At 34.8% G+C, this 16,701-nt stretch overlaps 1 protein-coding gene across 2 annotated transcripts in view; it reads left to right on the top strand.

Annotated features, from left to right (window-relative positions):
- Positions 1 to 16,215, top strand: part of LOC150103268 (uncharacterized) — a 134,454-nt gene extending 118,239 nt beyond the window's left edge. For both annotated transcript variants that reach the window (XM_090397512.1, XM_090397511.1), the window contains exon 10: positions 15,231 to 16,215. In XM_090397512.1, the coding sequence (XP_090253638.1) occupies positions 15,231 to 15,845 (615 nt within the window). In that variant the 3' untranslated portion in view covers positions 15,846 to 16,215. The remainder of the gene's footprint in view (positions 1 to 15,230) is intronic.
- Positions 16,216 to 16,701: the final 486 nt, after the last annotated feature.

Genomic DNA, 16,701 nt, shown 5'->3' with positions numbered 1-16,701 from the left:
CTTTCCACATTTCAAGCATTTGATGGCTTTTTCTACTTCAAGTATGGATATGTATTCCTGACTGTAAGCCTGGTCAGTGTTTTTTATCACTGTGCTGTCATCACTGCTTGTTTCATTTAGCAGTTTTTCAAAGTAATTACTCCATACTTCAAGGATATCTTTTTCTCCTGTTTTCATTTCACCTTTATCATCTCTAATTCCTTTTACAGCACTCTTTCCTCCATTCCTAAGCTTCTTCAACAACCTCCAGAATATTTTGCCACCTTCTTGATATTTATTTTCTATATTCTTGCCAAAGTCCTCCCATGACTTTTGTTTAGCTAGTTTTACAAAGTGTTTAGCATTCTTGCATTTGTCTCTATATTCTCTAAGAGCACAAGCTGACTTATTTGACAGGAACTTTTGATATGCTTTCTTCTTTTCCTTCACTGCCTCTTTAACTTCCTGTGTCCACCAGGGAGTTCTGATTTTTTTTATCCTTGCACACAACCTCACCACATGCCTCTCTGGCAGAATCAATCAATGTTTCCTTCAGAGTTTGCCACTGAATCTACAAGGTTTGATTCCTGTTCTCAAACTCTTTCATTTTCTTTTCAATAATATTTCTGTATTTTAGTCTACAGTTCACATCTGAGAGCTGCTCAACTTTTATTCGCTTTAAAACTTTCTTACATGTTATTCTTTTCAATATGAAATTCAATTTTATCCTGCTCAAGACTAAATAGTGATCACTTCCAATTTCAAATCCTCTGTACACTCTGGTGTCCTGCACCAAGGAGAAAACATCACTATCAACAATAACATATGCAATGAGACTTTTCTTATTCTTAGCCTCTTCTCTCCATGTGAATTTGTGCACATTTTTATGTTGGAACATGGTGTTAGTAATAACCAGTCCATGTCCTGAGCAGAAATCCAACAGATATTTGCCATTATTATTAGCTTTGCTCTTTTCTCCAAATTTTCCCAAAATATTTTTGTATGTCTCACAATCATTTCCTACTCTACTATTTAGATCCCCAACAAGGACCAACTTTTCCTTTTTCATTGTGTCAGTTGCTTTTTCTAAAGCCTCAAAAAATTCCTCCACTTCTACCTTAGTAGAACCTTCTGTGGGACCATAGGCACAAATAAGTCTCATTGTCCAGTTCCCCATTCTCATATTTGCCCACATTACTCTACTTGAGACTGACTGCCATTCAAGAAGATTAGCCTCGTATTTTGTGTTGAATACTATGGCTACTCCTTCTTTTCCTTGATTGTCATTGCCTGAATATAACATTTTGTATTTATTGCTCAGAAAGATCTCACCAGTTTTTGTCTTTTTTGTTTCAGTCACCCCTATTATGTCGATCTGGTACTTATCTAATTCCTCAGCTAGCTCCATTTCTTTGCCATTCAGGCTTCTTATGTTGATAGTACCGATCTTTAACTCTGGTGATGTTGAGTTGGGGTTTGTTTTCAGATTTGTTCCAGTAGCTGACTTTTCGCTGTTCGCCCTGGTTCCCTGGCGAAAACAATGGGGGCCTTGTTTAACCGGGCGACGCCCCAGCCGGCATGAAATTTTGTCATGTACCATCATTTTTTATTTTGGTTTAACCAATAAGAATACAATTTGGTCGGCTAAGTCCCAAATTGCCAGCCCATCCTCGTTTGTTCAGTATCAAAGTAGATACCCAACAGGGTGCACCACGAGAAGGTGAGGATTGGACATTAGGTCAGAAGCCCTGGTCGGTTCTCCGCATTCCTTTAAAGGCTATGTGGAGGTCTCCTCTCAGTTATGCAGCTTTGACCCTTAAGCACCCCCTCCATCAAATACACCGGCTTTAATTTTTTCATAACTAAGTCGTGGAAATTTTTCACATATGTATTGGAAACAGTCACCTTGTAAATCTAAAGCTTTAACATACTGCTTCATAAGACCTAATTTGATGTGTAGAGGTGGAAAAATGATTTTTTCTCTGTCGATTAAAGGTTGATTTATAACATTCTATTTTCCAATATTTAAGGATATTTTAAGAGGCCAATGTTTCTGACTCCAGTGTTGGTTTCTAGCTCGACTATCCCAGAAGCATAGAAAACATGGAAACTTTGTATGTCCTCTTTGAAAGCCAAGTAAAAAGTTCACCATTTTAAGATCCATACAGATGATCCAGTTATGGTCTGTATATTTTAATAACTTCAGAACCTTTTTAATGTCCTCATATGTTTCCTTTAAGTGGAGTGAATAGCCAATAGGAATTGAGCCATATACATTCCCATTGTGTAGTAAGGCACACTTGAGACTTCTGCTTGAACTGTCAATAAATAAACGCCACTCATTTGGATGATATTGTACAACACTCATTTCAGTAAGTAAACCTGATGCATTGTTACAGTAAACAAACCCACACTCATGTTTAAAATATTGTACAAGATTACTTTCTCTGCTACGATAAAAAGTTATCTTCGTATCTTGCTCCAGTAAGTTTTTTTCATTTAATCTGAAGCTAACAATTCCGATGATTCCTTTAACAGTGCCAAATCTCTTACTAAGTCATTCAATTCCGCTTGAGTAAAACATTGCGGTCCAGAACTAGAAATTAAATTTTCATTGTCTAAATCAACATCCGGGTCTTGCTCCTCAAGAACATCTGGCATATCCCGATCATTCTCGTTCTCAAGTAAAGGAAGTCCTTTATAAATTGGCACGGCTATTTCATTGGAATGAGCAACTGGCTGAATTGCTGAGTCGAGATTTGGATACACAATTTTTTTCTTATTCTTCTTATTATAACAAGAAGTCTGAACTAAACAAAAATAGCAATCATCTACATGATTTTTCGGTTCACACCAAATCATTGGAATGCCAAAAGCTAATTTTTGGCGTTTTCCCTTGCTCCACTGTCGTAAATTTTCTACACATGACTTACACACTTTATTTGGAGCCCATGACTTGTCCTGATCTGCAATTTTTACTTCAAAGTATGCACAGTACACTTTCTTAACGAAATCGGTGATATTTGTCCTTTGACTGGGAACAGTAAAGCTGCCACAAATGTAGCAGAAGGAATCTACACTATTGACACAATTTTGAGTAGTAGACATGATGTATTTTCTTCACTGCTGACTAACATGCAATTAACAAGACAAAAAAAACCCAGAGACTTTATTGAAACGTTGTAAGCGTTCATCATACTTTCATGATCGATTAACGATTGACTGATTTCAATCGTTCTTTGTCTGCTATGACACATATAGCATTCATTTGTTTTAGGCAGTTGTCATCGCCTACTTTTCATCACCTAAATGTATTAGGTTGGTTATCGGCCTCTCTCGCATTCAAAGCGCCAGTACGTGCCGTTGCAGGTTCTTACGCATTTGTTCGTTTACTAACAAGCGAGAGCGGTGAGTGCTCAGATTCTGATCTACACGCCGGTTTGAATAATAGGCTGTATCTTCGGGAATTTTTTGATAAAAAGTTAGGAGCAGATTTTTAAAAGTACATACTTTCAGAAAATAATATGAAAAATCGATTTTTTTTTATCTTCTAAATAGTACTGCCTCCTTAAAACTATCAAAAACTTACAAATTAGCAAAAAGAAAATGTCATAGAGGAAAAACCTGACATGATAGAGAAAAATGGGTTTGATATTTGAAATCGGCGCACCCAAATTAGTAAAAAACAAGTATCAGATACTAATCAGCAGGGAAAAAAATTTTTTTTTGTTGGCCGGTGTTATCTATAAAAATACTTCACTGGGAAAGATAACCAATGAAGTTTATGAAAATAACTGAAAATGGTCAACAGTTGCAACAGAGCTATATTAACTTCATGATGTCATTTGTCAAATTAACATGGTGTTTATTTCAAACTTTGGTTAACCCACAAAAATAAGGAATCAATTAGTTCTCCTGGTGTGGGTGTAAGTCCATTTATTTTGAACTGAAATTTTAAAAGCCATGATTTATTCTGGTTTTCACATTTTATTTTAACTTATGTTATTATATTCTTATTTTCATTGCTCTTTTGGCTTGCTTATTGTATTGTTCAATTGTTGGTCAGTTAAAGTGAAGCGAGCAGTTTTTTTTTTTTTTTTTTTCATGTAATTAACTGCATGTTTTTCATCCTCTTTTCTTAATTATTAGAAATTATGCTTGATTGCCATTAAACACTTTACACACAATTGCTGCTGTCAGCAATTGTATGTCACTTTTGGTATAATTGCTGAGTAATGTTATTTCCAGGAATGAAATAGTGTTCTTTATTTAAATGCTAGTAATTTTTTTTTTTTTTTTAAAAAGTTCCTGGCAGGAAGTATGACCACCCATTCTAAACCTAGCCAGACCTGCATGCCATTCAAATTGATTTATAGAAAGTATGTATCCGTTGTTCACCAGGATATTTTCATTTTAGTTGATTTTGAAATTACTTTTAATAGATTTACGATACTTACACTGGAATTTTAGACTTTAACCTGCAGTTCTATATATTTCCTGTTTTAATTTGTCACTTTTTTAAGTATTAAATTGAAATTCTTTTATTTTTACCAATTTGGTATTTAGTTCACATTTTATATTCTCAAAAAAAATGTGACATGCCTTGTGCTTGATTGTACACCATTATGATCATTTAAAATATTTTAACTGAAGTAAATAAGTTGCTGTAGCAAGCGGTTAACTGATTAATTACAGCTTCTCACCATGCGTGTTACTTTAGGTTTCCTTGCTAGCAGAAAATATACAGAACCTTTTTCAGTTCTTTTCTCAGATGCATAATTCTAATATATACATATATTAGAATTATGCATCTTTATCATTGAATTCCTGATATGTACCCTCAGGGGGATGTACAGGATAATTGATAGTACTACAAGAAAAGTTACACCATTACTAACTTCTGATCAACGATTTTCCTCCAAAATTGATCTTATCTGTCAAGATTCCAATATTATCAGATCTTATATTTCTGTCTTTTAAGGTGCTTTGTACTGTACCAATCCATATACATCTTGGTCTTCTTCTGGATCTTTTCCCTGCCAAATGGAAGAACCCAGAGGAAGTGTTCTTTGCTTATTTTGCTAATCTTTCCTCTCCCATTCTGATTAAGAGACCATACCACCTAAGATTATCTCTAATTCAGCTGGCTTCCTACCATATCAGCTTTAGTACTTCTGTTGTCTATGTCTATATTTAATTTACCATAACTAAAATGTTTTACTTGTTCTATACATTCACCATTCAGGATACAGTGTGTTTTCAGTATTTCTGCTTATTTTCATTGTCTTAGTCTTTATTGCTGATTTTCATACCAAATTTATTATAACAGTCATAAAGTAAAGAGCTAAGATTAACATCACCAGTTTTGATATCAAATTTATTACCATTTTCCTTCATAATATGATCCATATGGATAATGAATAACAGTGAGGATAATATGCACCCTTGTCACACACTAGATTTTACCTCAAACCATCTTCCTGTACATCCTTCAAATCTAAACTGCTGACTTACAGCTTAAATGGAAACTATATAACTGTAGCATTTTGAAGAGCTTTCTTCTTGGCTCCTTGTCATATGCCTTTTATGTAATTCCATTACCAGTGATTTTTTCCCCTTTGGAATAATGAAAAAATCACTGGGCTGTGATGTTTTCGTTATCCCAATAATGAAAAATCTTTTTTTCATGAATTTATTTATTTTTTTTTATTTTTGCATCATGCTTGTCAAGGATTTAGGCCTAGAGTGGCCTGTTTTCCTTTTTTCCTAATGGTTTGTAATTTAAGGCTTGTTTTGGTACTCTTTCTGTTTTCATTCTTTCAATGTGTTCCATCCATTTATGTTTATATTTTTTAATTTTTTCTATTACTGATTAGTGGTTTAATTCTTTCATAATTTCTTTTGTGGTTGAATAGAGTATACTTTGCAGTTTTTCTCATAAACTTCATTTCAGCTGTTATTAATCTTTGTTTTATTGTCCAGATTATTTCACTTTTATTCTGGTTTCTTTTTTGAAAACTAGGTTTGGTTTAAATATAGAATTAATTACACCTGTTATTTTTAAATATTTCGTGATTTTTAGTTTTATATCTTTTCATTTTCATATGTAATACATCTTAGGTAGTTAAATGAATTCACCTGTTCTAAAATCTTGTTATTTATTATTATTTTAGTTCTTGCTGGATCTTGTCCTTTAAAGGCCATCTTTTTTTTTTTTTTTATCAATAAAGAATTAACTTTTCAGGCACAGAAAGAGCTGTTACCCATACAAACCTCATAATGTTTAATTAAACTTTGAATTAAAGAAATACTGGATATTATACCTTATTTCTTTATTTTACTGTTTTAAGAGAACATCAACTTATGCCAGCTGTCCATCATTAGGTTTCCTTTCAGTTAGAAAGACACTTGTTCACACCAGTGTACCAATCACTTTTACCCACTCTCTTTATAATTGGAAGTGACCAGTTATAAAATTGATTGACTGCTAATGATTTATTTTTAATAGTACAGGCCATACCTATTTAGTTCATTATGAAGATTTTGGGCAGTTGACATTGATTTAAGCTAATGTAACATTGTGAAATTTTAAACCTTATGGATCTTTATAATTTTATGCTTCATGTTGTCATTTTATGTGCTTTATGCATGATTCCTACCAATATCCTTCATTTTCTGCTATTAATGTCCCATCATTTCTTTTCTATACTAGCCTCAGTTATAGTTTTCACACCCAAATTTATCATTCTTCAGTAGAAAATACTGTTCTGGCTATAAATGTGCATTTATTAGCCTTTCTTAGTATCTTTGTATACTGTAAAATTGTTATAGTTAAAACCTCTTCTTTTTCCCTTCTGTGTGAGGCACTTGTTCATGGTGGAGAAAACATCCCACTAAAGCACTTTTCATTCTTCCTCTTCTATACTTTTCTTTCTGTATTACTTGCACTTTTTCTGCTAAATCTTTTTTACTTTCCTGCCTTCTTGATCACCATTGGGATTCAACACCCTTGCCAATGTGTTTGCTGTGCTGTGACTTGTGGACAAGGGTAACAGTACTGCAAAAAATTAATGACCTTGGGATTTGTAATGGTGAATTTAACAGGACAGTTGAGATACCTTGCTTTTAGTGATGCTAATGGCTGGATGTATCACAGGTAAGAATGATGTCACCTGGTTACAACCAGGAACCATGTGACCATCCCTATATACCAGGATGGACCTCATACCTGTCACCACTGAACAAGATATGTTCAGCTTAAAAATCAAGTGGTGACAAGTATGAGGTCCATCATACCTGTCATCAAGTGACAGGTATGATGGACCTCATACCTGTCACCACTTGATTTTTAAGCTGAACATATCTTGTCATCTGGAACATCAAGGAGATCCCAATCTGATATCACAACCTCTAGAATAGTTGAGTGATTTATGGAGTATTACCATAATCGGTACTGCCTCCAAATTGAAGTTGCACTTGATAGTTTTTCTGCGTGTTGCTGACATGATGTTTTGAAATGAATATCACTGAAAAGTTTTTTTTTTTTTTTTGAAACCATTTAATTCTTTTGAATAAAGACTAATATTTTTCCTATTAGCTTTTAATCTGTTGCAAACATTGGTACATTTATGTTGTGTGTATCTTCTTCTTCACTTCACTGGGCATCTACAAATGCCGTATGGTCACTCCGATGCTCGGTGATGTGCCACACTAGGCCTCGCCATGTAGTCCTGTTGTTTGCTTTTCTGGTGACCTCAACTCTCCGAAGATCGGTCACTCCACACATGCCATCCATCCATCTCATTGATGGTCTACCCCTGCCTCTTTTTCCAGGAACTTTACCTTCTATTACTGTTCTGAGAAGTCCCCCTTTCATCCTTTCTATGTGTCTAAAATATTTTAACTTTCTTCTGTCAATATCCTTAAGAAGCCTTAAAGTTCTGCTGATCTTTTCTAACACCTACTCATTTGTATGCCTTTCAGTATATGATATCCTCAACAGCCTTCTGTAACACCACATCAAAAGCAGATATCCATTTCTTATCTGACTTCTTTAGGTTCCAGTCTCGCATCCATAAGTCGCTGTTGGAAAAACAACTGCATCCAAAATCCTCAACTTTGTTTCCATGGAGATAGATCCATCCTTCCAGATCATGCATCTACCAATCTGTACTTTGTTGAAGCATTGTAAAGGCCCTGAAAAATTTGAGGATGAAGGAATCATGTTCAAGGGATTTTTTTATTCAGTGTCCGAGATCCCCATCCACCAGTCAAACATGGATGTCCACTATCCTGCAAGCAATAAATGTGCCAGGGAGTGCATTATACAAATTTTCCAATTTGTATAATGCACAGCCTAGTTTTTTCCAAAGTACATAATCTTATACTGTGCACATTGGAGTGTCATTCATTTATCAAACTATAGGAAGATCCTTAAGCTCCTCATGTCAGCGACGTGAATCGAACCCAGGACACTCCTTCCCCAGGCATAAGGTTGCGAAGTGCAAAGCCACTAGGCTAACCGCACGGCCATCTGAGATTAGCTCTGCTAACACCTAATCTTTGTCAGACTCTCATATCTGCAATCTCTAGTCTTTAGTTAAGTATTTTACTTCTAATCCAGCTCTCAGATCCATAAATTAAAACTGGTTTGAACACTGTCTTGTATACAGCTAATTTAGTGTTCTGGCTAATTTCTCTCTTATTCCATATAAATTTATTTAGTTGACTTCCTACCATACCAGCTTTGTTGATCCTGTTGTCTATTTCGATATTTAATTTATCATCTTACTGAAAATCATGCCCAAGTAGTTGAAATATTTTACTTGTTCTATAGATTCTCCATTCACAATACAGTTGGTATTTTCATTGTCTTTTGTCTTGTTATTGCTGACCTTCATGCCATATCTATTACAACAGTTATTCAATTTAATCAGGGAATCTTGCAGACTTGCAGCGGATTTATTTAGAAGTATAACATCATCTGCGTAAAGCAAAGAGCTGACATGAACGTCACCAATTTTGATATCAGGTTTAATACCACTTTCCTTCGTAATATGATCCATATAGATGATAACAGAGGAGATAATGTACATCCTTGTCTGACACTAGATTTAACATTAAACCATCTTCCTGTACCTCCTTCAATTTTAACTGCTGACTTACAACTCAAATAAAGACTTGATATAATGCCCCATTGGCTCTATACAACTGTAGCGTTTTGAATAGCTTTTTTCTTGACACCTTGTCATATGCCTTTTGTGGGTCTATAAAACTTGAATACAGATCTTTGTTATGTTGCCATGATTTCTCAACTATTTATCATGAAGTGAAAATCTGATCCTGACAACCTCTATTTAGCCTGAATCCAGTTTGTTCTTCAAAGTTTCCCTTCCACAATCCTTCAACAACCGTTTCTCAAGTATACTTGCGTATATCTTACCAGGACACTCAGTAGGGAAATACCTCTGTAATTCTCACATTGTTTTATTTCCTTTTTTATATATGGGTAGTATGAGATCTCTTCTCCAATCATCTGGAATTCGTCATTCTGTCCAGGCCTTCTGAACTATGCAGTGCAGCCACTGTAAGACTTTTAAACCTCCATACCTGAACATTTCTGATCGAATATCTACTCCAGCTGTCTTTCCACATTTTGGGCTTTTGATGGCTTTTTCTACTTCATATCCAAAGTATGGATATGTATTCCTTATTGCTTCCTGATCAGTGTTTTTTACCATTGCGCTGTCACTAATTGTTTCATTTAGCAATTTTTCAAAGTAATTACTGTTATGTCCCTATATTATGATCTTTGTTTGTTTGTCTTACAAACAAACAAAGTTAGAAGAATATAGCCTTCGTCTATATTCTTCTAACTTCTATTTTCAAAAACACCACCAAAACTTCTACTAATATCTGAGCTATTGTTCTCCGTAGTATCCCTAGTATTTGTATTTTAACTGCGCCCTTTGGGATATTTAGTTTAAGATATCTTATACATAAACAGAGAAAGGAACTCAAATAACTGAAAGTGCAACTATTGCAGTCGTGACACTATTTCTTATTACTCAACATTAATTCCTTAAACTTCCCGTTTCTTAACATTAATTTCCCGCGTGGTTAGGTTCGAATGTTTCTAAGCGGTGCATTGGATTAGCAATATCAGACAACTTCTTTTATCATTAAACAAATGGTTTATTATTTCTCTAAACATGGTACATATCATAATACACAACTAAATTACTTACACACTAAAATTAGCTTAATACAAGTAGTTGGGCTATGATTCGACAAAGGTTACTATGATCATGCCGCCACAAAAATTTTTTATACAAAACATGAATTCACTTAACATAAGTTTTAGATAATCACACATTAATAGATTATTCAGCTCCAAGTACACTAACAAATACATTAACTACTCTAGCACATATTTATGACAATCAAATTCCTCAGGCTACTTGGTTACTCAATTTACACTAATCAAACTCAATATTCATTAACACACAACTATGTCATTAACTTTCCTTTTACAATAAAGTAGACACTCAAGATTCTTAGGATAATTAATTATTCACAAATTATCAACTCTAGCTAGCTTACTTTTAACACTCTCTATCAAACTCTAAACTCCTTTAATAATTTCTCCCTAATCACTTTAACAGTTCCGTAATATGACAATGGTATCTATCGCATACAACTTCTAGTTAACATAAGACAAAATTCACAATACCTTTCTTTAGCTTCACTTACAGGCCTTCACCTTCTACTGAACGAACTTGCTTGCATAACTTCTTGCAATTCAGGGTTATATGAACATCTGCGCTGTCGGCTGTACTATTCGAAACGAGGACATCGATATTTTTACAGCTTCCTATGACTCTCTGGTATATTTCGCTTTCTACATAGGAATGCGGGAATAGCTTTCCCGTTCAACTTCGATTCCTTGTTGTGGCATGAGGGTATATGCCATATCTCTCCACTCAGGAACACCGTGAAATCCACTAGAAAAACCAAACTAAAACCACTGCGACTATCCAAACGTTTCTTCTCTTCTCGCAAAAAAGGCAAAAAGGCCTCAAGCCTCCTTGACCACCTAAACGTCTCCCCCAAGACCCAAAAGAGCCTACTCCTCGAAAATCCAAAGTCAAAAAGAAAGAGCCTCCAAGGGGGGGTTACCAACCCTTTTATAGCTGCTTCCCTAACGGCGCCCTTTCTTACTTCTTTTTCCCACGTCCTACTTGTTTTCCGTCTGTCTACCAATTGGGTGGCAATTTGGCCTCCATATGTCATTTTGATCGGCAACTCGTAACGAAGTTCCCATCCGGGCATAGGCCCTAAGCGATATTCCGTTATTTCTCCTGTTAGCCTCTATCTTAACCCCCTTTCAAACCTTTTCTCAGAATTCTACTTAAAGCTTAATGCGTAGCCTCTTACATAGCATATTTCATGACTCATCCTTTTATACTTATGCACTTAACTCTTTCGTTCTTAATCGCATTACTATATTAATTCTTAGTTAGCTACTTATTTAATACAATTTCCTTGTTTAGTCATAATACATCTTAATACATTCCTTTCTTTCGTTATCTTAACTAAACAATAGACCTTTACATTTTACTCAATTTATACTGGATGCAAGAACATTACATTAACTAAATTATCCTTTTTATGCAGGTTTTTTTTTATTTATGTTAATTATTTTTCATGTTACACCATGATAACTGAGAATACTATATTCTCAAGATATCAGGTGTAACATTACTCCATACTTCAAGGATATCTTTTTCTCCAGTTTTCATGTCACCTTTATCATCTCTAATTCCTTTTACATCACTCTTTCCTCCATTTCTGAGCTTGTTCAACAACCTCTAGAAAATCTTGCCATCTTCGTGATATTTATTTTCAATGTTCTTGCCCAAGTCTTCCCATGACTTTTGTTTAGCTAGTTTTACATGGTGTTTAGCTTTCTTACATTGCTTCTGTATTCCTAAGGGTGCAAGCTGACTTATTTGCCAGGAACTTTTGAGATATGCTTTCTTCTTTTCCTTCACTGCCTCTTTAACTTCCTGTGTCCACCATGGAGTTCTGATTTTTCTATCTTTGCCAGACAACCTCACCACATGCCTCTCTGGCTGAATTAATCAGTGTTTTCTTTAAGATTTGGTTCCTGTTTTCAAACTCTTTCATTTTTTCTTCAATAATGTTTGTGTATTTTAGTTTGCAGTTCACATCTGAGAGCTGCTCAACTTTTATTTGTTTTAAAACTTTCTTACATGTTATTCTTTTCAATATGAAATTCAATTTTATCCTGCTCAAGACTAAATAGTGATCAATTCCAATTTCAAATCCTCTGTACACTATAGTGTCCACCACCAGAGAGAAAACGTCACTATCAACAATAGCAGTCAGTGAGACTTTTCTTATACCTTGCCTCATCTCTCCATGTGAATTTGTGCACATTTTTATGTTGAAACATTGTGTTAGTAATAACCAGTCCATGTCCCGAGTAGAAATCCAACAGATATTTGCCATGATTATTAGCTTTGATCTTTTCTCCAAATTTTCCCAAAATATTTTTGTATGTCTGACAATCATTTCCTATTCTGCTATTTAGATCCCCAACAAGGACCAACTTTTCCTTTTTCATTGTGTCAGTTGCTTTTTCTAAAGCCTCAAAAAATTCCTCCACTTCTACCTTAGTAGAACCTTCTGTGGGACCATAGGCACAAATAAGTCTCATTGTCTAGTTCCCCGTTCTAATATTTGCTCACATCACTCTACTTGAAATTGCCTGCCATTCAAAAAGATTAGCTTTGTATTTAGTGTCGAATATCATGGCTTCAACTTCTTTTCTTTGATTGTCATTACCTGAATATAACATTTTGTATTTATTGCTGAGTAAGATCTAACCAGTTTTTGTCTTTTTTTGTTTCAATCACCCCTATTATGTCGATCTGGTACTTATCCAATTTCTCAACTAGCTCAATTTCTTTGCCCTTCAGGTTTCTTATGTTGATAGTACCGTTCTTGAACTCTGGTGTTGAGTTGGGGTGTGTTTTCGGATTTGTTCCAGTGGATGACCTTTCGCTGGTTGGCCAAGTGATTAGCATATACGCTCTCCAGTCAAAAAGCTGCGGGTTCAAATACCGCCATTGGCATGGGTGTTTGTGAGTCTGTGAAAATACTAGTGGTGGTCAGCAGTAGATGGCATTGGTGTAGATGATGAAGATAGTTGTGATTGGTGGAAACGGAGAGTTGTAGAGAAGGTGCTCTTCCTCGATGAGTGTTTCGACTCCCTGGAAGCCTTACGTAATAATAAAAAAACAATGGTGGCCTTGTTTAACCTGGCAATGCCAGCATGAAATTTTGTACCATGTTGTACCATCATTTTATCTTATGGTTTAAGCTAATAAGAATACAATTTGGTTGGCTAAATCCCAAATTGCTAGCCCTTCCTCGTTCAGTATCCATGTAGATATTCGTGTAAAGTGTACCTAACAGGGCGTACCACGAGAAGGTGAGGATTGGACATTAGGTTAGAAGCCCTAGTTGGTTCTCCACTTTCCTTTAACCATACAACTGGATTCATCAAGGTTATCATGGATGTGAAGTGCATATTAAAATTTTAATACCATTGATATTACATTGAAATATATGATGGATACTAAGCATATGAGGATGCATATTTAATCCATAATGGCCGATAAGGTTATTAAAGGCTATGTGGAGGTCTCCTCTCAGTTATACAGCTTTGACCCCCTAAACTTATTCTAGATATTTAATTCCATATTCACTCATGTGCAATCTATCAATCATAAAGTCCTTTCATCCATCAAATTCACTCCATCCAAAAAAATTGCATGCTATTCTTCCCATACATTGACTTATTTGTAACTATGATCCTTCTTGATTTGCTCTATTATACTTTAGCAATAGACTCATAATCTTTCTTGTCTTGCTCTATTTTTTACTTCTTCCAGTAAACTGTTATATCCTGTTACATTCAACACTTGTCATCTTTTAAATCATATATATATTGCTGTTATCCAAATCCAATTATCCAAACGCTTATTGGGTACCAGAAAAAAAAAAAAAAAGCTGAGAATGAAGGCGAATTTATTGAGCCATTGTAGGACAACTTTCTCAAGCAACATGTGATCGGTGTTGGATTTAATTATAGCATCAGAATTCTCAGCTAAGGATGTGACTTTTACATCAGTGGGTGAAAGTCTTCATGCTATACTGATCTAGAAAGTAGCTGAGTATCTGGATGTTCCAATTAGGGCAGGTTACATGCTGAGCTACAAAGCTGGAAATTATAACAAACTTTAGAGAATACTAGGTTTGGTCCCATGTATTAAATTACACTTTCCAAAAAAAATGAATGTTGTTTTTATTGTTCTTTTTATTATTTATTGACTTTTTGGAGTAAAAAAAAGTAATAATCCATGAGACAGTAGTCCTTCCAATACTCCTCTATGGAAGTGAATGCTGGAATCTCAAAAGGGCTGAAGAGAAAAAAATATTGACTACTGAAATGGGTTGGCTAAGAAGATTACTTGGAATATCTTTGCTGGATAGACTAAGAAACGAAGACATAAGGAAACGACTAAAACAAAAAATAAAATAATAGACATAATTCAAGAAATAAGGCTGCAATGGTTTGGCCATGGGACCAGAAAGATTACCAACTAAAGCTCTGAATACAATGATGGAAAGTAAAAATCCAAAGGGTGGCCCAGAATTAGACTGATAGACAAAATAAAAAAGGACCTGAAAACCAACTCACAACAAGCAACACCACACTAGACAGAATTGTTCGGACTCTCCAGGGACAGACAGAATGGAAAGAGTTCATTTGGCATCATCATCCACACAGATGATGGAAGAGAGAAGAAAAAGAAGACTTTTTGGAATGATTCTCACAGAAAAGGAATTGTTTTCCAAACAGTGACACAGCACCATTAATCACTATGGAAATCCTGTTTCCTTATTGGGATATATCATTTAAAAAAAATGACTTAATCATATGAATATCAAGAAAAATATTGTTTAGTGACCCTTAGATGTTGCTAGTATGTCAGATTTTTTTGTGTGCATTTTATTTGTTTAGAATTATTCACATTCTTAAATTGCTTGCCTGTAAGCACTAATCAGCTCTTTGTAAACTAAAAATGTCTTTCATGCCTTATACTTTTTCTGTGTAAATGTTATTTTAAAAAATAATAATTTTTTTAATTATTTTCTAGGCAATCTCTTATAAGACTCATCTTAAAAACAAACATCCTGGAATGGATGGGCTATATGCATGTACTCTTTGCACTTTTCGTTCAGTGAGCAAGGAAAACTTTATAAATCATATGTCTGATCACAAACGTGGTGCCATTCCTGTATCAAATATTGCTGGAAATAACAGTAATACTTCACAGTACATAACTCAGGATGCGATGGGATCAGAACATGTTACTGTACAAGCTCTTGCTCAGTTTCATTTACCTGAGAATACTCTCCAACAGTTGGAAGGCATTTTACCTGGAAATGCTTCGACTGCACAGTTAATTTATAACTGTCTCAGTGCCCTTAGTGAAGGTAATAATCTGCCACCAGGAGTCACCACTAGTTCTACAGGTGATGGTACACAAACAATTACAATTCAGCTTCCAGCCCCCTCAACTCAGGATTTGCCTGAGCATGAACAGTACTATTTAACTATTCAACATCCAGATGGCTCCACAGCTGCAACATTATTAACATCCAGTCTTGAAATTGAAGATGTGCCTCCACATGAAACCTCAAGTAAAATGGCTGTCATACATCCTATCACAGTTGCCCAACATGAAGGAGTAGAAAATCATTCCATTTGATGTATATATATACTGACAGTTGTAATTATTCTTGATTCTGATAAGCAGAATTTTCTTTCTAATAAGCTATATCTTGTCTGTTGCAAAGCAGAATTGTTGATAATTTATGAGAACTTCCTCGTGAGCTAACAGCGGACTGTTAGCCATAGTCATGTACATGTGATAATTTGTACAGAAACCTATGTACATCTCTGCCTGATCTTTGTTAATGTTTAATTCCTAACAAAATGTTAAATTAGATCCTATTCTTAATCCTAAAGCTTTTATAGAGCCTTATTATGTTGTTGACCTTGTAGTGCATTTGAAATATATGTAGAATTTGTGTTTCTAATTCATTAAAACTTTCCATTAAAAAAAATGTACATATTCAGTCCTGTATTATGATTCATTAATTAATATATTAAGTAGCCTACACTGTATGAGTTTCATGATCTGGAAAAATCTGCCTCAGCAGATTAAAATAAAAATTAGACTATATTAATGAATCATCTCATTGGCATTCAAATTGTGTTGCTGTTATTTTGAAGACCGTTCAGGAAAGATTACATTGTTTCCTAATGAATTTTTTTATAATTTCTATAACCCAGAAGTGGTGCTCTTTCAAAATAATTAGCTCACCAGAAAATTCTAGTTTTTAAACATATAGCAGTCCATTTTTGAATAGTTAAGCTCATTGCATCTTCATTTGAGAAAATCTTAGAGCTAAATCCAGAGTGCTATAGCAAGAGGGAGGACACAACAAACAGTTCTTGTCTTGAACTCCTGTGTACTGCACTTCCATGGTATGTCAGTGACCAATTATGTTAGGCATCCTTTTATAGTCATTTGGGACGAATTGCATTGAGTGCTACCACAT

The sequence above is a fragment of the Typopeltis vanoorti genome, chromosome 9 (assembly GCF_054136105.1).
Source record: "Typopeltis vanoorti isolate ZY-2024b chromosome 9, IOZ_Tvanoo_1.0, whole genome shotgun sequence".
Taxonomy (NCBI): Eukaryota; Metazoa; Arthropoda; class Arachnida; order Uropygi; family Thelyphonidae; genus Typopeltis; species Typopeltis vanoorti.
Note: the sequence above shows the minus strand (reverse complement) of the source record. Positions and strands in the feature narration are given on the sequence as shown.